This window comes from Aulostomus chinensis, chromosome 11, assembly GCF_037954235.1.
Source record: "Aulostomus chinensis isolate RoL2024-O1b breed Wild chromosome 11, RoL_Achi_v1.0, whole genome shotgun sequence".
Classification (NCBI taxonomy): Eukaryota; Metazoa; Chordata; class Actinopteri; order Syngnathiformes; family Aulostomidae; genus Aulostomus; species Aulostomus chinensis.
In genome coordinates, this window is record NC_141330.1 from 3,265,609 (window position 1) to 3,281,289 (window position 15,681).

The 15,681-nt window shown below is 46.0% G+C and overlaps 1 protein-coding gene and 1 long non-coding RNA gene across 2 annotated transcripts in view; one reads left to right on the forward strand and one right to left on the reverse strand.

Moving 5' to 3' along the window:
* The window catches only part of LOC147252863 (uncharacterized), a 38,990-nt gene that overhangs the window by 3,861 nt on the left and 19,448 nt on the right, over positions 1 to 15,681 (forward strand). The gene's annotated exons all lie outside the window — the stretch shown is intronic.
* Positions 506 to 9,654, reverse strand: tmem106ba (transmembrane protein 106Ba). Its single transcript, XM_086217748.1, has 8 exons — positions 9,499 to 9,654; positions 7,835 to 8,045; positions 6,981 to 7,044; positions 6,685 to 6,844; positions 6,410 to 6,550; positions 5,574 to 5,623; positions 5,442 to 5,495; positions 506 to 2,508 (listed from the first exon to the last, which is right to left on the reverse strand). Exons 2-8 carry the CDS (start codon positions 8,031 to 8,033, stop codon positions 2,388 to 2,390), a joined length of 789 nt encoding a protein of 262 aa, XP_086073874.1. The 5' UTR covers positions 8,034 to 8,045; positions 9,499 to 9,654; the 3' UTR covers positions 506 to 2,387.

Consider the following 15,681-nt stretch of genomic DNA (forward strand, 5'->3'; position numbering starts at 1 on the left):
GGAGCCTATCCCAGCTGACACTGGGCATGAGGCGGGGGTTCAGTATTTTGCTCAAGGATACTTAGACATGATCACCGGGGGAAGTGGGGATCAAACAGCCTCTTTACTACTGAGCCATGATTGTAGACTTTTCGGTCACTATTGTGAGTAGCGGGCAGACAAAGACACAAGGAAATCTTTGCTCTGACCTTTAGTCCTCAATTGAAGTAGAATTACAAGTGCAAAAACTTTAAAAACCACATAGATTCATAACTAAGCCTGTATGCACCACCACAGTGTCCACGCGTGATTTTGTCAGGTGTACGAAGCTGTGTGTTGTGGTTGTATTTGTCCTCTCTGCGTTTGCGTAAGAAGCAGCGTCTTGAATTTAGTGTTCTAGCAATGGAAGAGGCAACTGACAAACACACAGTCAGCTAGCAACAGCAAGTCAGGGGATCATGAATTTATCTGTCACATGTGATGCACAACCCAGATTTTGGGAGAGTCCGCAGAAGGGAATCATACTGTGGTTCAACAGAACCGGCGCCACCCGGTGTGTACAGACAACATTGCAACCACACAGAGAGATGGAACAAGATTTTTCCAAATAAATCCTGGTTTTATTTTCAGCTTCATGCATGGCAAAACTTGTCTGTGCCAGGCAGGTATTCACATCTACGCTGTCATCAAATATCATGAGGGAAATTATTTAGGTTCACACATTTTATTCTTTATGACTGCGTACATGATGGTATCCGTCATGAAAACATTGATATTTTGGAAGTTTTTCCATATCTCACTTATTTGATCAAAAATGGAAAAAAAAAAAAAATCAAAAACTTTGTCATAATTTAAATTTACAAACGGATAAATTAATAAATACACTGAATTTTTTATTCATCTGCAGACGATTTTCTGTTGTGGGCAACTGCTGTGCAACTGTTGATCCTTGATCTACGCTGGTGTAAATATCACGGTTCACTCCTGATGAAACTCGTGATTTATGATGCAGAAATGATTAAAACAACTCTGAATGACACACAGCCCAAAAATGGTGGGCAACTCGGAAATGTTTGAACACCAACATATTTACATGTATGCATTTCCAGATTTTATATTTCACCATATTTCTTCCACATTTGGCCAAAATAAAAAATAAAAAATTAACATATCCCTTTTACAGTTTATTTTTCCTTATATGGTTAAAGTTTTTAAATGATTTGTTAGAAGCATACTAGTGAAATAGTTTTCTCAGTCGTCACATTTGCTTTGAAACCACTGAGGTGGATCGCAGATGAACCTTAAAACCGGCTGACACCTTCACAAGAGCTGAAAACAGGATCCAAACAACTCAAAACTAAACAAGTGATAGAACACGGCACCCATGCTGCACCACATGATATCAAGAACACGGAATCAAAAGTGAAGGAATGAGAAGAGGAGATCAAGTGGTTAGGAACTACCCTCGGTTAGTCGATGCATCGATGAGACAACTGACGGAACTTGAATCTGCAACTACTAATAATCAAATAATCTTTCAAGCCTCTAAAATGTGAGAAGTTTGATTTTTTTCAGGGTTGTTTAACAGGCCAAAGTTCATCTGAAGACGTCACCCTGGGCCTTTTCTCTGCTTTCAGAGACTGAATGATTATTTGACTGACTTGAGAGCAATCAGGACGTGAAACGTCTCAGTGGTCACCATCTTGCACCTCGATCACTAAATTCGTCATTTAAAAAGGTACACACCAACTTTTTGGGAAATTACTTGCGGCCCTCCTGAGAACCACTCCCCGTTCATGACCGTTCGTGTGCTAAGCTAACTAGCATGAGCCTCAGGTCCTGCGTGCTGCACAGAGGAGAGAGGCGTCTATATCTTGTCTGGCTCGGGGAGGGGCTGTAACTTCTCAGAAAGTTGGCAAGTTCCTGTAAAGTGGTTAAGAATAGTAGTAGCATTTGCAGCCACACGATGCTCACACCTTAACATTCTAAAAACTGATAAATATCTGAAACTACTCTTTCCAGTAATGGTTGTTGACGTGTGACTGTGTAAAAAACACAAGAATGCAGTGAAGGGAGAATTAAATCATTTCCAACTGGTGAATCCAGGGTGGAAACTACAAGCCTCCAGGACAATACTGCTAACTTGTCTCACAAGTAGTACTTTCTGCTTAACCCCCCCCCCCCCCAATCACTTAGCGGGTTTATTGAAATTCTGAACATTATAATTCAGTGGAAAGTGAAAATGTAAAGACAAAAAGCATCGATGTGCCATTTAGACTAGCTTAAGAAAAGTTATTTGCCGTGCCTGGTGAAGGTTGTTCCTCTGGCACCGAGCAAAGATTTCCCAGGTTCCTGTGAGATCCTCCGTTAGATCCGCAGGATTCCACGCCTGGACTGCTCCGCCTGCCTTACTGGTAGACCTGCATGTGTCCATGCAAGGAGGTGGTGTTCCCCCCACAGTCCACATACTGGTACATCTCCTGGGAAACCTGCTCCGAGTGGCCAAAGTATGATGTTGTCACCGTTACCCTGAACAGAACCACAAGTCAAATTAATTTTCTACATCCGCCGCAGGGAAAAACAGCATGTAGCTTTGTAGTCACTCAACAGGAACTAGGCTGTGTACCAACATGCACTGTGAGGAGAAGGAGCCACAGGGGCACCTGGGATGTCTAAAAGTGCTGGTCACACGTTGTAGATGAGCAGATAACCTTCTGCATAGACCTCACTGCAGGAGTGAGAGAGGAGGAGTGAATAAAGGTGACACGGGACACAGCTTAAGGCCGTAACAACCCGGCTGTACGCCGGCGAGGAGTGTCTCCCATATGGATGACGTAGCTCCGCCCACAGAGCAGCTGTGTATGGACCATCTGCACACACATGCATGTGATCAAGTACACAATTCCAGCCACAATTCTCTGTGTTGAAGCGCTGCATCACAGTTCACTGGATTGTATCAGTTCCCCTGAAGACGTTCCTCCTCTCATCCAAGAGGCTCCCTCACTTCTAAGTCACAGCTCCAGAGCTCTAGTCACAGCTCCAGCGCCCTAGTCACACCTCCAGAGCTCTAGTCACAGCTCCAGCGCCCTAGTCACAGCTCCAGAGCTCTAGTCACAGCTCCAGAGCCCTAGTCACACCTCCAGAGCCCTAGTCACACCTCCAGAGCCCTAGTCACGCCTCCAGAGTCCTAGTCACACCTCCAGAGCCCTAGTCACGCCTCCAGAGTCCTAGTCACAGCGCCAGAGCCCTAGTCACAGCTCCAGAGCTCTAGTCACACCTCCAGAGCCCTAGTCACAGCTCCAGAGCTCTAGTCACAGCTCCAGAGCCCTAGTCACACCTCCAGAGCCCTAGTCACAGCTCCAGAGCTCTAGTCACAGCTCCAGAGCCCTAGTCACAGCTCCAGAGCTCTAGTCATAGTTCCAGGGCTCTAGTCACAGCTCCAGAGCCCTAGTCACAGCTCCAGAGCTCTAGTCATAGTTCCAGGGCTCTAGTCACATTACCAGAGCTCTAGTCTAGCTCCACAGCTCTAGCTTCACAGGTCTAGTCACAGCTCCAGAGCTCTAGTTACACCTCCAGAGCCCTAGTCACAGCTCCAGAGCTCTAGTCACACCTCCAGAGCCCTAGTCACAGCTCCAGAGCTCTAGTCACACCTCCAGAGCCCTAGTCACACCTCCAGAGCCCTAGTCACAGCTCCAGAGCTCTATTCACAGCTCCAGAGCCCTAGTCACAGCTCCAGAGCTCTAGTCATAGTTCCAGGGCTCTAGTCACATTTCCAGAGCTCTAGTCTAGCTCCACAGCTCTAGCTTCACAGGTCTAGTCACAGCTCCAGAGCTCTAGTCACACCTCCAGAGCCCTAGTCACACCTCCAGAGCTCTAGTCACACCTCCAGAGCCCTAGTCACACCTCCAGAGCCCTAGTCACAGCACCAGAGCCCTAGTCACAGCTCCAGAGCCCTAGTCACAGCTCCAGAGCTCTAGTCACAGCTCCAGCGCCCTAGTCACAGCTCCAGCACCCTAGTCACAGCTCCAGCGCCCTAGTCACACCTCCAGAGCTCTAGTCACAGCTCCAGAGCCCTAGTCACAGCTCCAGAGCCCTAGTCACACCTCCAGAGCTCTAGTCACAGCTCCAGAGCTCTAGTCACAGCTCCAGAGCCCTAGTCACAGCTCCAGAGCTCTAGTCACAGCTCCAGAGCCCTAGTCACACCTCCAGAGCCCTAGTCACAGCTCCAGAGCCCTAGTCACAGCTCCAGAGCTCTAGTCACAGCTCCAGAGCCCTAGTCACAGCTCCAGAGCTCTAGTCATAGTTCCAGGGCTCTAGTCACATTTCCAGAGCTCTAGTCTAGCTCCACAGCTCTAGCTTCACAGGTCTAGTCACAGCTCCAGAGCTCTAGTCACACCTCCAGAGTCCTAGTCACACCTCCAGAGCCCTAGTCACAGCACCAGAGCCCTAGTCACGCCTCCAGAGTCCTAGTCACAGCTCCAGTGCCCTAGTCACAGCTCCAGAGCTCTAGTCACATTTCCAGAGCTCTAGTCACAGCTCCAGAGCTCTAGTCACAGCTCTAGGACTCTAGCTTCACAGGTCTAGTCACACCTCCAGAGCTCTAGTCACATTTCCAGAGCTCTGGTCTAGCTCCACAGCTCTAGAACTCTAGCTCCACAGCTCCACAGCTCTAGCCTAGCTTCACACCTCTAGACACGGTTCCAGAGCTCTATTCACTCCTCCAGAGGTCTAGTCACAGCTCCAGAACTCTGGTCCAGCTCCAGTCCAGTTGACTATGACACAGCATCTCCACGGTAACATGACCTGGTTTACTGACCACCTTTCCCTACCCTGGCTCCCAGAAATGGCCCAATATGGCAGGTTATGAAAGGGTCGCTGTTCCTCGCGGTCACGTGTTAGAAGTTTTAGAATGCGGCAGACTGGAGAGTTTCTCCATGACTCAGGTGATTGGCTAAGCATGACTAACTCTCAACACCCCCGAAAAAAATACTATAATTGGATTTCTAAACTAAGTGCCTGTTATCGCTTTTGTCACCAGTTGTTTTTCCTTCCTTTGTTAAACTCATCAAACTGAAGGCTGACACAGAAAAACCTCCTCACACGGGACCTTCAGGGCAACACGGAAGAGATGGAGAAGCACTGGAGTAGGAGAGCTGGAACACAGCTGTCAAATTTACAGATTAAAAACTTGTGCTTTTGTGAAAAGTTTGATGAGAGAATCGACCATCTGCTTCCGTGCTGAGTGTGTAAATGAGCTGGCACCCACAGGCCCCCGGCTCTCCTGTGGACGTCAACAACAGTCCACAGGAGAGCCCCCCCCCCCCCCCCAAGCGCCCCTGGGTGAAACTATGTGAGTCCAGAGTCCAGTGATGCTTCGTCACGTGTCCTGAACCATCACAATGAGCAAACGGTATCATTAAATTAAACAAACAACTCTTCAAAACGCGTCAAGTCGTACTTACTGCATCGACACCACGATGTTGTGAACTTTGATGGTTGACAGCGTGCAGTACTCGCTGGAGGGAAACCAACGGACACGATTTAGGATTCAGGACAATGATGAGCATTTCTGGGATTTTTAACAGGATACTTACAACATGTAACTCATCTCATCAGCAATGGTGGTGGGGACTGTGTAGTCAATCTGTAATGAAGACCATCTATTAATCTGAGATAATCATCATGCATTTACGCAAATTTAACGATGACTGTCTGTTCTTTCTTTCTGGAAGTCGTGTTTTCAGTGGTATGTATTTGTTTGACCCTCAGCAGGATCACACTAGAACTGCTCAGCTGATTTCGACTAAACTTAAACGTCTTTTTTGTCAAAGGAAGAACCTCATCACTTTTGGGGCTGATTAGTCACAGCGCCACCTGCTGACGACAAGTAAAGACTGGTAGTTTGTTTTCTGCTTGCTTCGCTCTCATGTCCTCCCAGTAGGTCGACCAGATCCGTCTCTGCTTGGGTAGGAAACACTTTAGAGATCTTGATGATGAGGTACAGTGAAGGCTGAGAGTTCCTGTCTCACGGCGTTACCGTGGCGAGCAGGATAATTCTGATATTTCACCAAAGAAGAAGAGCCTGTAGTAACCGGACCCCTCATGGAAGTTAACCTAATATATTAACATATTAACATAATTTGATTTACATCAAAATTACTCTGTTTTCATCATGTGACGTTCAGCAACAATTTATATAGTCAAGAGCTTCTCTCTAGCACCACCTAGTGGACGCCAGTGATACTGACACCACAGTGAACACATGAGTCTGCTGTCCTGCAAAATCTAAACACTGTCAGGTTTACAGGGGCTGAGAGGTCACCTTGGTGGGGGTACAGCTTGAGCTCTCTAGTTTGGTTGGGTTTAGCCCTGAGTTCTGTTTTACCGCGACTTTGTTTCCACACAGCGGCTCTACGGCACGTGGACCTACCTGCTTTTCATCCAGGGGTATGATGACCGTGCTGTTGCTGAACTTGGCCTTGCCGATCACCGTCTTGGAGAACTGCACTTGGGCTGTGATGTTGGTCACCGATATGGCGTAGTAGTTATTATTGGTAATGTTTAGCGTGTTCTGGATGGAGGGAGAACAAAATCTGCGAGACTCTGGCGATAGAACATGATCTAGGTCCTGATGGGACTAACAGTTCAAACTGAGCAGTTTCAAAGTTTAAAACCGAGAGTTTAATCTCAAAGTGAAAGTCTTACTGTGATGTTGAGATAGACGATTCGTTTCTCCTTGTCATACGCGACGTACGCAGACTTCACGCCCACGTAGGAGACGTCGATGGTGCGAGGGAATAGGAAGAAAACCGCCAGGCCAGACAGCAGGAGGCAGAGCGCCACTGATATCGTGACATACAGCTTTCTGGAGGTTGAGGAAAAAGAGAAGTGAGACCCCGATGACTTGAGAGTCTCTCAGGCCGTTTAGATTCATCTCACAGCTCACGGCTGATCTCAACGGGTCCAGCGTCTACTGTAATTTGATGGGTCTTTCGACTTACGTCCTGCTCGGCCGCAGTCTTTGGTCGCTGTATGGGATCAGAGCCACCAGCTGATTCTCTTGACCTGTTGAGGATGAAGAAGAAGAAGAAGTCTGGCTGCTGTGTTGCTGTTTGATGAGTCTGGAGCATGTCGTGACTCGCACTGTGCAACACTGCTGTCCGACCCGTCTTGAGGGGCGTGTCAGCTGTACCTTGACGTTAACGAGTCTCTTGATGAAAGATTTACATCAACAGTTGTGTATGTTGTGGACAACAATGCTGTTGGCATGAGGGATGTAGTTGGTGGTTACAGTAACGTGGTATCAGCTCGGAGGGGAAATACGACCGTATGAGCTGAGGAACCTGGAAAATTCAAACTAAAACAACATTTTTACAATCTCCCATCAACTTTCCCAAGTTGTCGACCGTGGACGTAGGATTTTAATCGTGAGAACGCAAACCAGACAATGTCCAAGTGGTGAGCGAATAACCATCGCCGGCTGGAGGGAAGTCTGAAGTAAAGGTCTGCTGGTGGGCCTCGTCTGACCAGGTACACAAACCCTGCCTCTAAAACCTATTCATGTTTTTGTTTTTTTTTTAAATTAAGTACTCCAGTACTTCAACTCAGGGAAAAAATATAACTGAACAACTTGAACTTGAAGTACCTGGAGTACCTCTCCCTTAACTCAAGTGGACGCTGTGTACCAGGGCTGTGTACTTTGTCCTCCTTTGCTGAGGCCCGCCCACTTTTACTGGACACTGCAAGTTTTCAGTTGTAATATCCAACATGTAGGATTTGTGAATACATTTAATGTCAGAGCATAACACAGGGTATGTCCCGAGGGGGTAATACATTCAAATGTTGGAAGTCTTACCCCGTGGGATGCGGCCCGTGCCCTGGCATGTAGGGCACGTCACGCTGTCCCGACCAGTGAACTCCACGTAGGGGAACTGCGAGACGTCTCCCGTCTTTCCGTCCTCCTCCGTCTGAGAATCTCTGTACTCTCCAGCAGTGGTCAGCGCATCCTGACTCTCGTCTTTGTGCTTCCCCAACTGTGACTGGGACTTGCCCATAGCTGCAGCTGTCTGTACCACAACAGAACCAGAGAGAGCATGAGGAGGGTGGAGCCGCAGCGCCGGCACGCAGGATGTGCTGACGGGACAAATGTCACACGGCTGCTGTGAGGTAAAACTCAACCTGCACAGATTTCCATCCGCCAGGACTGTAAAGATCAGGTCTAATAATCCAGAAACACTCGTCTGGGAATTATAACGCTCCACCCAATAGAGATTTACAAGGCAGATTTATTTGAAACATGCAGTATCGTGGTACTGCAGTACTTGATTTATCGTAAAAAAAATAAGCCTTTCTTACATCACCTTGATAGGAACAATAAACTGGATAAAATACTAATATTATTCCCATATCAATCAACTGAATAATGCAAAATATTCCACTTTACTTTTAAGAAAGAGGCGTGAAATTCATCCTCCGTCATTTTCTATAAAACTATGGATTTCAGAAGCAGCTCTTATCATTCGGTCTGGAGGAGGAGTCATCAGACCCAAGTGAGCTGTTTGTATGGGAAAAATACTAACCAGCAGTACTCAGCAGTGGGGAGTAATACTACAATCAGTCCAAAAGTGAGTGCATTTCCGAAGTACTCTGCTTTCTTTAGTCCAATTAACTGTCAGCCAGGGGCAACTAGTTTTTCAGATGAAGGTTTTTCACAGATAAACTGATTGATACATTGTATAAATATTCAACACAAACATAATGGGAGGCGCTAAAATGTGTTTGTACCACTGAGTATTTCTACTGCAAGAGGTCACCTGATCACAATGAAGAATACAGAACTGGGGGTGCAGTACTTGGATGGTGTGGTACTGCTACTCTGACTTGGGGAGCTGCAGAACAATTCTACCTCACTTTTTTTATTTTTTGAGAACAGAATGTTCTTATGTGAGGTTTTTATTCCCTGACATTGAAGGGTACCGAGGTGCATCATAGACAGAACCAAAGAGGAACAATTGGCCGCAACAGCAGCTGTGTGTGTGTGTGTGTGTATGTTTGCTTGCGTGCGGGAGCGCCTTCTATGCTGACATTGTTGTGCTTAAACGCGGCCTCCGGAGGATGTAACGGTAGCTCTCGGTACATTATGAACCAGTAAGCTTGTGTGCGCGTGTGTGTGTGGTGACCGTCCCTCTTGCCGCTGCCGGGGCCGCCATGCTGCTCAGCTGCCGGAGCTCTCCAGCTTAGGAACACAAAGTACCGGCCGCCACTAACCGCCTTGCTCCACCGCCCCGGCGCTCCCTGGTGGGAACACGCGGTCACCGGGCTCGATGGTCGTGTTTCGACATATTCAGAACGATGTTAGTTCATGACGTCACGTTATTTACTGCCATCGGCATCGGAACGCGCACTAACGGTAGCTAACGCACGAACGGTGGAGAACGCCGCGCGCACCAACACGTCACCAAGAACCTTTAGATTCTACCGACTGGCTGCCGGTCGCCCGACCGGTAGCAGACGTCTTACCTCTTACTGGCTGTCGTTAACCCTCTGCTGCTAATCTTGGTGGATGTTTATCGTCGCCTGTTTGTTGTGTTTCTCACATCAGCGAAGCCGACGGACACGCCCCCCTCGCCTCCTGATTGGCTGGACTGGGTTTCCACCGTGCGAGGACGTATAGCAACACAGGCACGACGTGACTCGCAACCATATATAAGTACCTCAAAATACCACAAAAAATACCCTCCCCTGATGTACCCTAACTACTGTGTAAAACGCCCCTCTTCTACCTGCAGTAACAGTACTTCTGCTAAAAGTAAAAATAGAATTACCAGCAGTGTCAGTCCTGCATTCTGGAAAAGTGTTTGGTCAGCAATGATGGTAGAAGTACATGGTTCCTGTACTTTGAGTGTTTTACCCATGAATCTCCACAACATCTCATGACCGTTTTTTCTGTGAAACTAATGCTTATACACGTCTTTGTGATGGAAAAACAAAAATGCTAAAATTGTGTTAAAGCAATAAACACACAAAAAAGAAAATTATAATGAATAAAAAAAAATTAGACTTTATTTATGTGTGTGTATATATATGTGTATATATGTATATGTATATATAGCGCTGCAGCTGATAGTGCTCTACAAGCAAGAGAAGATTAAAACATGTTGAAAGAATGCGTATGAGGAGATGGAATTATTAAAAAAATATAATTAAAATGTAAAAAAAAAAAAAAGATTTACATTCGATGACAAAGTGCATTTAAAAAAAATGAAAAATGCAGGAGACGGCAAGTGCTAATGACAAACTGGTGTGAAGAAAACTAAACCTGTATGAACTCAAATGGATTTTTCTCTCTCAATCCGAGAATTACATGTCTACCTGAGTACGCACGCCTACCATTTTCCCAGGTGTTGAAATAGATACATTTCCACCGGGACAAGTGGCAAAAGTCTTTGGTTACATGAGGAGAAAATGTATCTATGAGCTACGGTGCACTACTCACTGTCCTAATTGTCAGTTTAACGTAATGGATTGTAGGTCGAGCTGTTCAGTTGGCGGTAGACAGCAAAAACAAAACCTTTCACGCGTCTCACAAGTAGCCTTCACCGTCTTGGATGGCAGGCTCCGGCTTTGATGTAGCTCGTCCGCGAGCTTGTCCTGGAAAATCCTGCCGGCTGACAGAAACACGTCAAAGGATTTTCCAGCGTGAGGAAGTTTTGACACAAATACCACCATTGTCTCTCTTAATCAGCAGGAATGCTCCACATAATTCCTCCCAGTCATACTTTAGATCTTCAGCGGCTGGAAATTAATTTCCCCGGCCGGATGCACCAACTCAAAAGAACAGATAACCAATTTTTTGGGAATTGTAAGGCACAGCCGTCTAAAACGTCACTCCGGGAAAGAGGAGAGAGAGAGAGAGAGACTGGTTGCTGGAGGTGTTTGGATCCCATCAGCCAGATGATGGCGCTGTGCTGCCATGTCTGAGCTCCACTGAGGCTTCTCGTCAGCGGTCATCAATGCCTGAGAGCAAACGTCAAATTGCAGCGATAGTATATTTATTCTAATCTCTTTAACCTCCGTGATTCAGAGAACCCACTCTGAATAATGTGTCAGCTGGCAGGAGCAGGGAAGAGTACGCAGGAGGGGAAGCTAATAAAAATAACCTATAATTCTTTTGAACCAGCTGTGCTGAATAGTAAATGGTAATCAGACTTTTTTTTTTTTTTTTTTAAACAGGCTAGAGCAGGGATTTAGGACGAGCTCAAAGATGAGGACTGGAGTCTGAGACTTGGACTGGAGTTGCAATGAAGTTACACACATATGTGACTTGAGGTTTGACTCAAACTCTCGTCACCGGTCTGTCTTCGGTGTTTTAGCGTTGGGGAAGTAGCTCAGGAGCTGAATGTCATCCCCTGGCGTGTAACCACGGCGAGCGGCAGAAGCAGCAGCATCTTAACTTCCTGATGTGACAACTTGACACAAACTGCAAACGAAATGATTTTTTTTTCTTTTTAAAGATGAGCGCTTTCCAGTGCTGCCATTGCCATGACAACCACAATTCATGCAAGACTCTTGAGACTTGATTTAGACTTGTGACCAGAGGCTTGAGTGTTGATTTGAACTTGCTCCTCAAACGCTGTAGAGCTGACTTGAAACCAGACACTTGACAGCTGACTTGGACTTGAGACCAAACACTTGACAGCTGACTTGGACTTGAGACCAAACACTTGACAGCTGACTTGGACTTGAGACCAAACACTTAAGAGCTGACTTGGACTTGAGACCAAACACTTGACAGCTGACTTGGACTTGAGACCAAACACTTGACAGCTGACTTGGACTTGAGACCAAACACTTAAGAGCTGACTTGGACTTGAGACCAAAGGCTTAAGAGCTGACTTGGACTTGAGACCAAACACTTGCCGTCCTACTTGGACTAGAGACCAAACACTTGCTATCCTACTTGGACTAGAGACCAAACACTTGCCATCCTACTTGGACTAGAGACCAAACACTTGCCATCCTACTTGGACTAGAGACCAAACACTTGCCATCCTACTTGGACTAGAGACCAAACACTTGCCAGCTGACTTGGACTTGAGACCAAAAACTTGCCATCCTACTTGGACTAGAGACCAAACACTTGCCAGCTGACTTGGACTAGAGACCAAAAACTTGCCATCCTACTTGGACTAGAGACCAAAAACTTGCCATCCTACTTGGACTAGAGACCAAACACTTGCCAGCTGACTTGGACTTGCCTGAGAAGACTCATGAGGCTGTCAGTTGCCCATTGCAGCCACCGTGCGGTGGTTAAACTAAGAATAAAGAGCCATGCTGTGTGACTCGGGGTTGCTCTCTCACCAGTGACCTACTTGGCACCGTCATCAAGTTTGTCATAATGCCGGCGCTACAGGACAGGAATCAGCATCAACAGTGGGCTCTAATATCCCCTTAAATACGGATTTACTACTTTGCAGGAAATGTGTTTTTAATGATGTGCTGTCACAGTATTTTTTTTTCTAAATGTTTTATGATTCTCCGTGAATTCTCTCAAAGTTTCTGAGTAATTAAAGTGACCTGGGAGGACTGAAATTTGTATCCTCGAGAAGATGCGGAGAGCAGATCTGTGTTGCTGATATGAGTGTTGTGGGTGAGCAAACTTCCTCCTCTATTATTAACCGGGTCTGGTATCACCCCCCAGCCATGTAGCAGTAGGTGGTGCCAGGTTTGTCAACTCTTTGGCAGGAACCCAGCCTTTGTTCAGCTCTCCAGTTCTCTCTAAGAGGCCGTCACCGCTTCTCGTTTTCTCTCAATCTGAACCGTCTATGAGAAGAGGTCTCTGTTTTGTGTGTGTGCGTGTGTGTGTGTGTGTGTGTGTGTGTGTTCTTGGACTTGCTACATATCAAGGACTAGAATACGTATTTAACCAACAGAGTGAGGACATTTTTGGAACGTGAGGACATTTTAGCGGGTCCTCACATCTTCAAAGGGCCGTTTGAAGGTCAAGACTTGGTTTTAGGGTCGAGGTTCTGGTTAGGTTTAGGGTCAAGGTTAGAATCAGGTTCTGGTTAGGTTCAGGGTCAAGGTTAGGGTCAGGCAGTAAGTTGAGATGGTTGGGTTTAGGGTGTGGGGCTAGGGAATGCATTACGTCAATGAAAGTCCTCACAAGGATATGGTACAACGATGTGTGTGTGTTTCTCTCATGCAGTATCTGTTAGAACAGCAATTTAAATCTTAAACTCAACATAATTTTGCTGGAACCCTGAAAGAACGTCGCCACTGTCACGACTCCTCCCTTCATAACTGAAACTGTTAGAGCTGCTGTGGGTCCCGATGCTGATAGCGACGCTAACAAGATCAATCATAAACATTTAAAAAGGCGTCACCGTGGAAACCGAAAGTCCTCTAACTGCTTTGGTTCCGTTCACAACTTCTCCCCTGCAATTTATTCTGGCCACAGACGGAATAATTAAATTCCAATGAATGACTTTGAGTACTTGTATCATCAGATGTGCACTTTAAACCTCAAATAACAATAAAATAGAATAAAAAAAAAAGTTGTCATTTTACTGAGGTTACCGGGCCTCTTAATAAGTCAAGATAAGTACAGCCTTGCTGTCATAAAGGATTAAGAACTGTTCGCACAGTTTATGCAGACGAAAGCAGGGAGGCTTGTGGTCGGCCTGCTTTTGATAGAATGGCCAGTGTCTTGCGGCAGAGAGGTCAAAGGCCGTCTAGTAGCCCAAGAGTCGCTAAAGATACTGAATTCCTATTTCCTAATTGTCAGATGTTTCACTCCCGCTCGAGCTACAAAGCCGCGAGTTCGCAAATTATCAGACGGGGACGTCCTGTATTTAACCGCTTGTGCCAGCAGAGGTCACCGCTGCACAGCAAAGCAGCGATGCCGCTTTTAAAAACACACAACAAATCCAGGGAGGATGAAGGCAAATTGATACAGATATCCCCTGTGATTGATTTATTACCGCTGACTGAAATCTGACGTCTGGCACAAGCAGGATAAATCTGCCGGTGTGTTTCATCAGGCGCTTGAGAGCACGAGTGAGCGAGAGAAACAGACTGAGTAGAGAGAGAGAGAGAGAGAGAGAGAGAGGGGAAAAATGCAAATTAACAAACGGTTTACAAAGCAAGCAAACAAAACGTTATCAGTGTAACACAGAGTAGCAATTCAACAATCTGTCATTTCCTTTTAATGAATTGTCAGTGCATGTGATACGACTGCAGCAGCCAGTAATTCTTATTAATTGGGCCATTACATTATTTTTTATCTCTGCTCAGAAATAATCTAGTCAAAGCAATTAATGTTTTATCAAAAATCTCCCACACTGATTTTCAATCTTTTTATTATGGTTACAGGCTATTTGACTAACATTTCTTCGGTATTTCTGCACCTGTAATTTGAAGAAAAATATGTTTTTTTCCTCTCCAAACAACGTCAGAAATCGTGTTCCTCACCCCTGACTACGTTCTATGTAAAGAACATCACGGCAGCTTGCATCGGAACTTTTCTGGCTGCCTTAATTCAGAGAGGGAAAATGAATTGTATCTGAGTGAAGATGGAGAAAAAAAAGAGTGATACACAATTGTGCCTGAGGTCAAGGGTCACGGGGGTGAATGCCCCCCTTTGTGTGCCGGGCAAATAGAGCTGTTCTTGGGTTAAATGCACAAGTTTGAAAGGTCCCAACAGGGAGAATCAGCGTCGATGCTACGGCCATTGAGCGGTGGAGGTTTGAACCAGCGCGAGGTTTTTATTCTCAGCTAAGAATGATTTGAAAACAGGTGCCTGCAGATGAGCAGTAAGCTGGAGCCCAAAACGGGGCCACAGCATCAAGACTGACCTCATTCAGTTCTAATTGAAAACAAGAGTTTCCCTCATATCCCCCCCCCCCCAGGGTATGTCCTAGTGTGCCAAAATCTGTGGAATTTTGGAACCCTGTAATCATTGGGGACAGCCCAAGGTGGACCCTTGCTGTGTCACAGGTTAACTGGAATTAGTTTGTGTTCTGACTTTTAAATACCGCTGTCGTGGACTCAAATGAAGAAGGGGAAAATGTGCTTTTGATGGAGATAAAGCTGTGAGCGGAGCCGCTGAGCTAACCGGTTAACATCCTGCCTTGTTTACTGATCTCACGGATCCCTTCCTGTCACTGCGGCTCGCCGTACCAACGCAGTCATGTAGTACACCGTGACGACTAATTCATTCAGAGTTCCTGTGAGGCAAATGAAAACACCTCCGCGCTGGTGAGGGGCGGCAGGTTAAAAAGTAGCAGCGCAGCCTGGTCCAGTCGGCTGTGTGAGGAAGCTGCCTGTCTGTCCCCGATAAGAAGCCGGTGAGTGGTGGGGACACGTCGGACCTGCTGCAGGTGTCAGCACTTCAAACTGGGAACCTGGATTCAGAGGGAATGTTTAAAACTCCACATTGCAGAGGTGAAGTGGAGGATAATCTTTGCACTGTTTGATTTTTTTTTTTTTTTTTTGGTGTCAACTTGTTTTTAGCCAAAGAAGAAATGAAATATTCCTCTGAGTCATGGATGTCTGCTCTGAAAGATTTCTGCCATCATCTTATTCCTACACATATTTAGTTGCCCCCCTCTATTTATGTATTAACTCAGTTTATACACACACACATATATATATATATATATATATATATATATATATATATATATATATATATATATATAT

Excerpts from the sequence above, each read along its gene's own strand:
- tmem106ba (XM_086217748.1), bottom strand. The coding sequence starts at position 8,033 with ATGGGCAAGTCCCAGTCACAGTTGGGGAAGCACAAAGACGAGAGTCAG. Across the intron at positions 7,045-7,834 it reads CACGGGCCGCATCCCACGGG|GTCAAGAGAATCAGCTGGTG; the intron begins GTAAGACTTCCA and ends CATCCTCAACAG. Across the intron at positions 2,509-5,441 it reads AACATCGTGGTGTCGATGCA|GGTAACGGTGACAACATCAT; the intron begins GTAAGTACGACT and ends GGTTCTGTTCAG.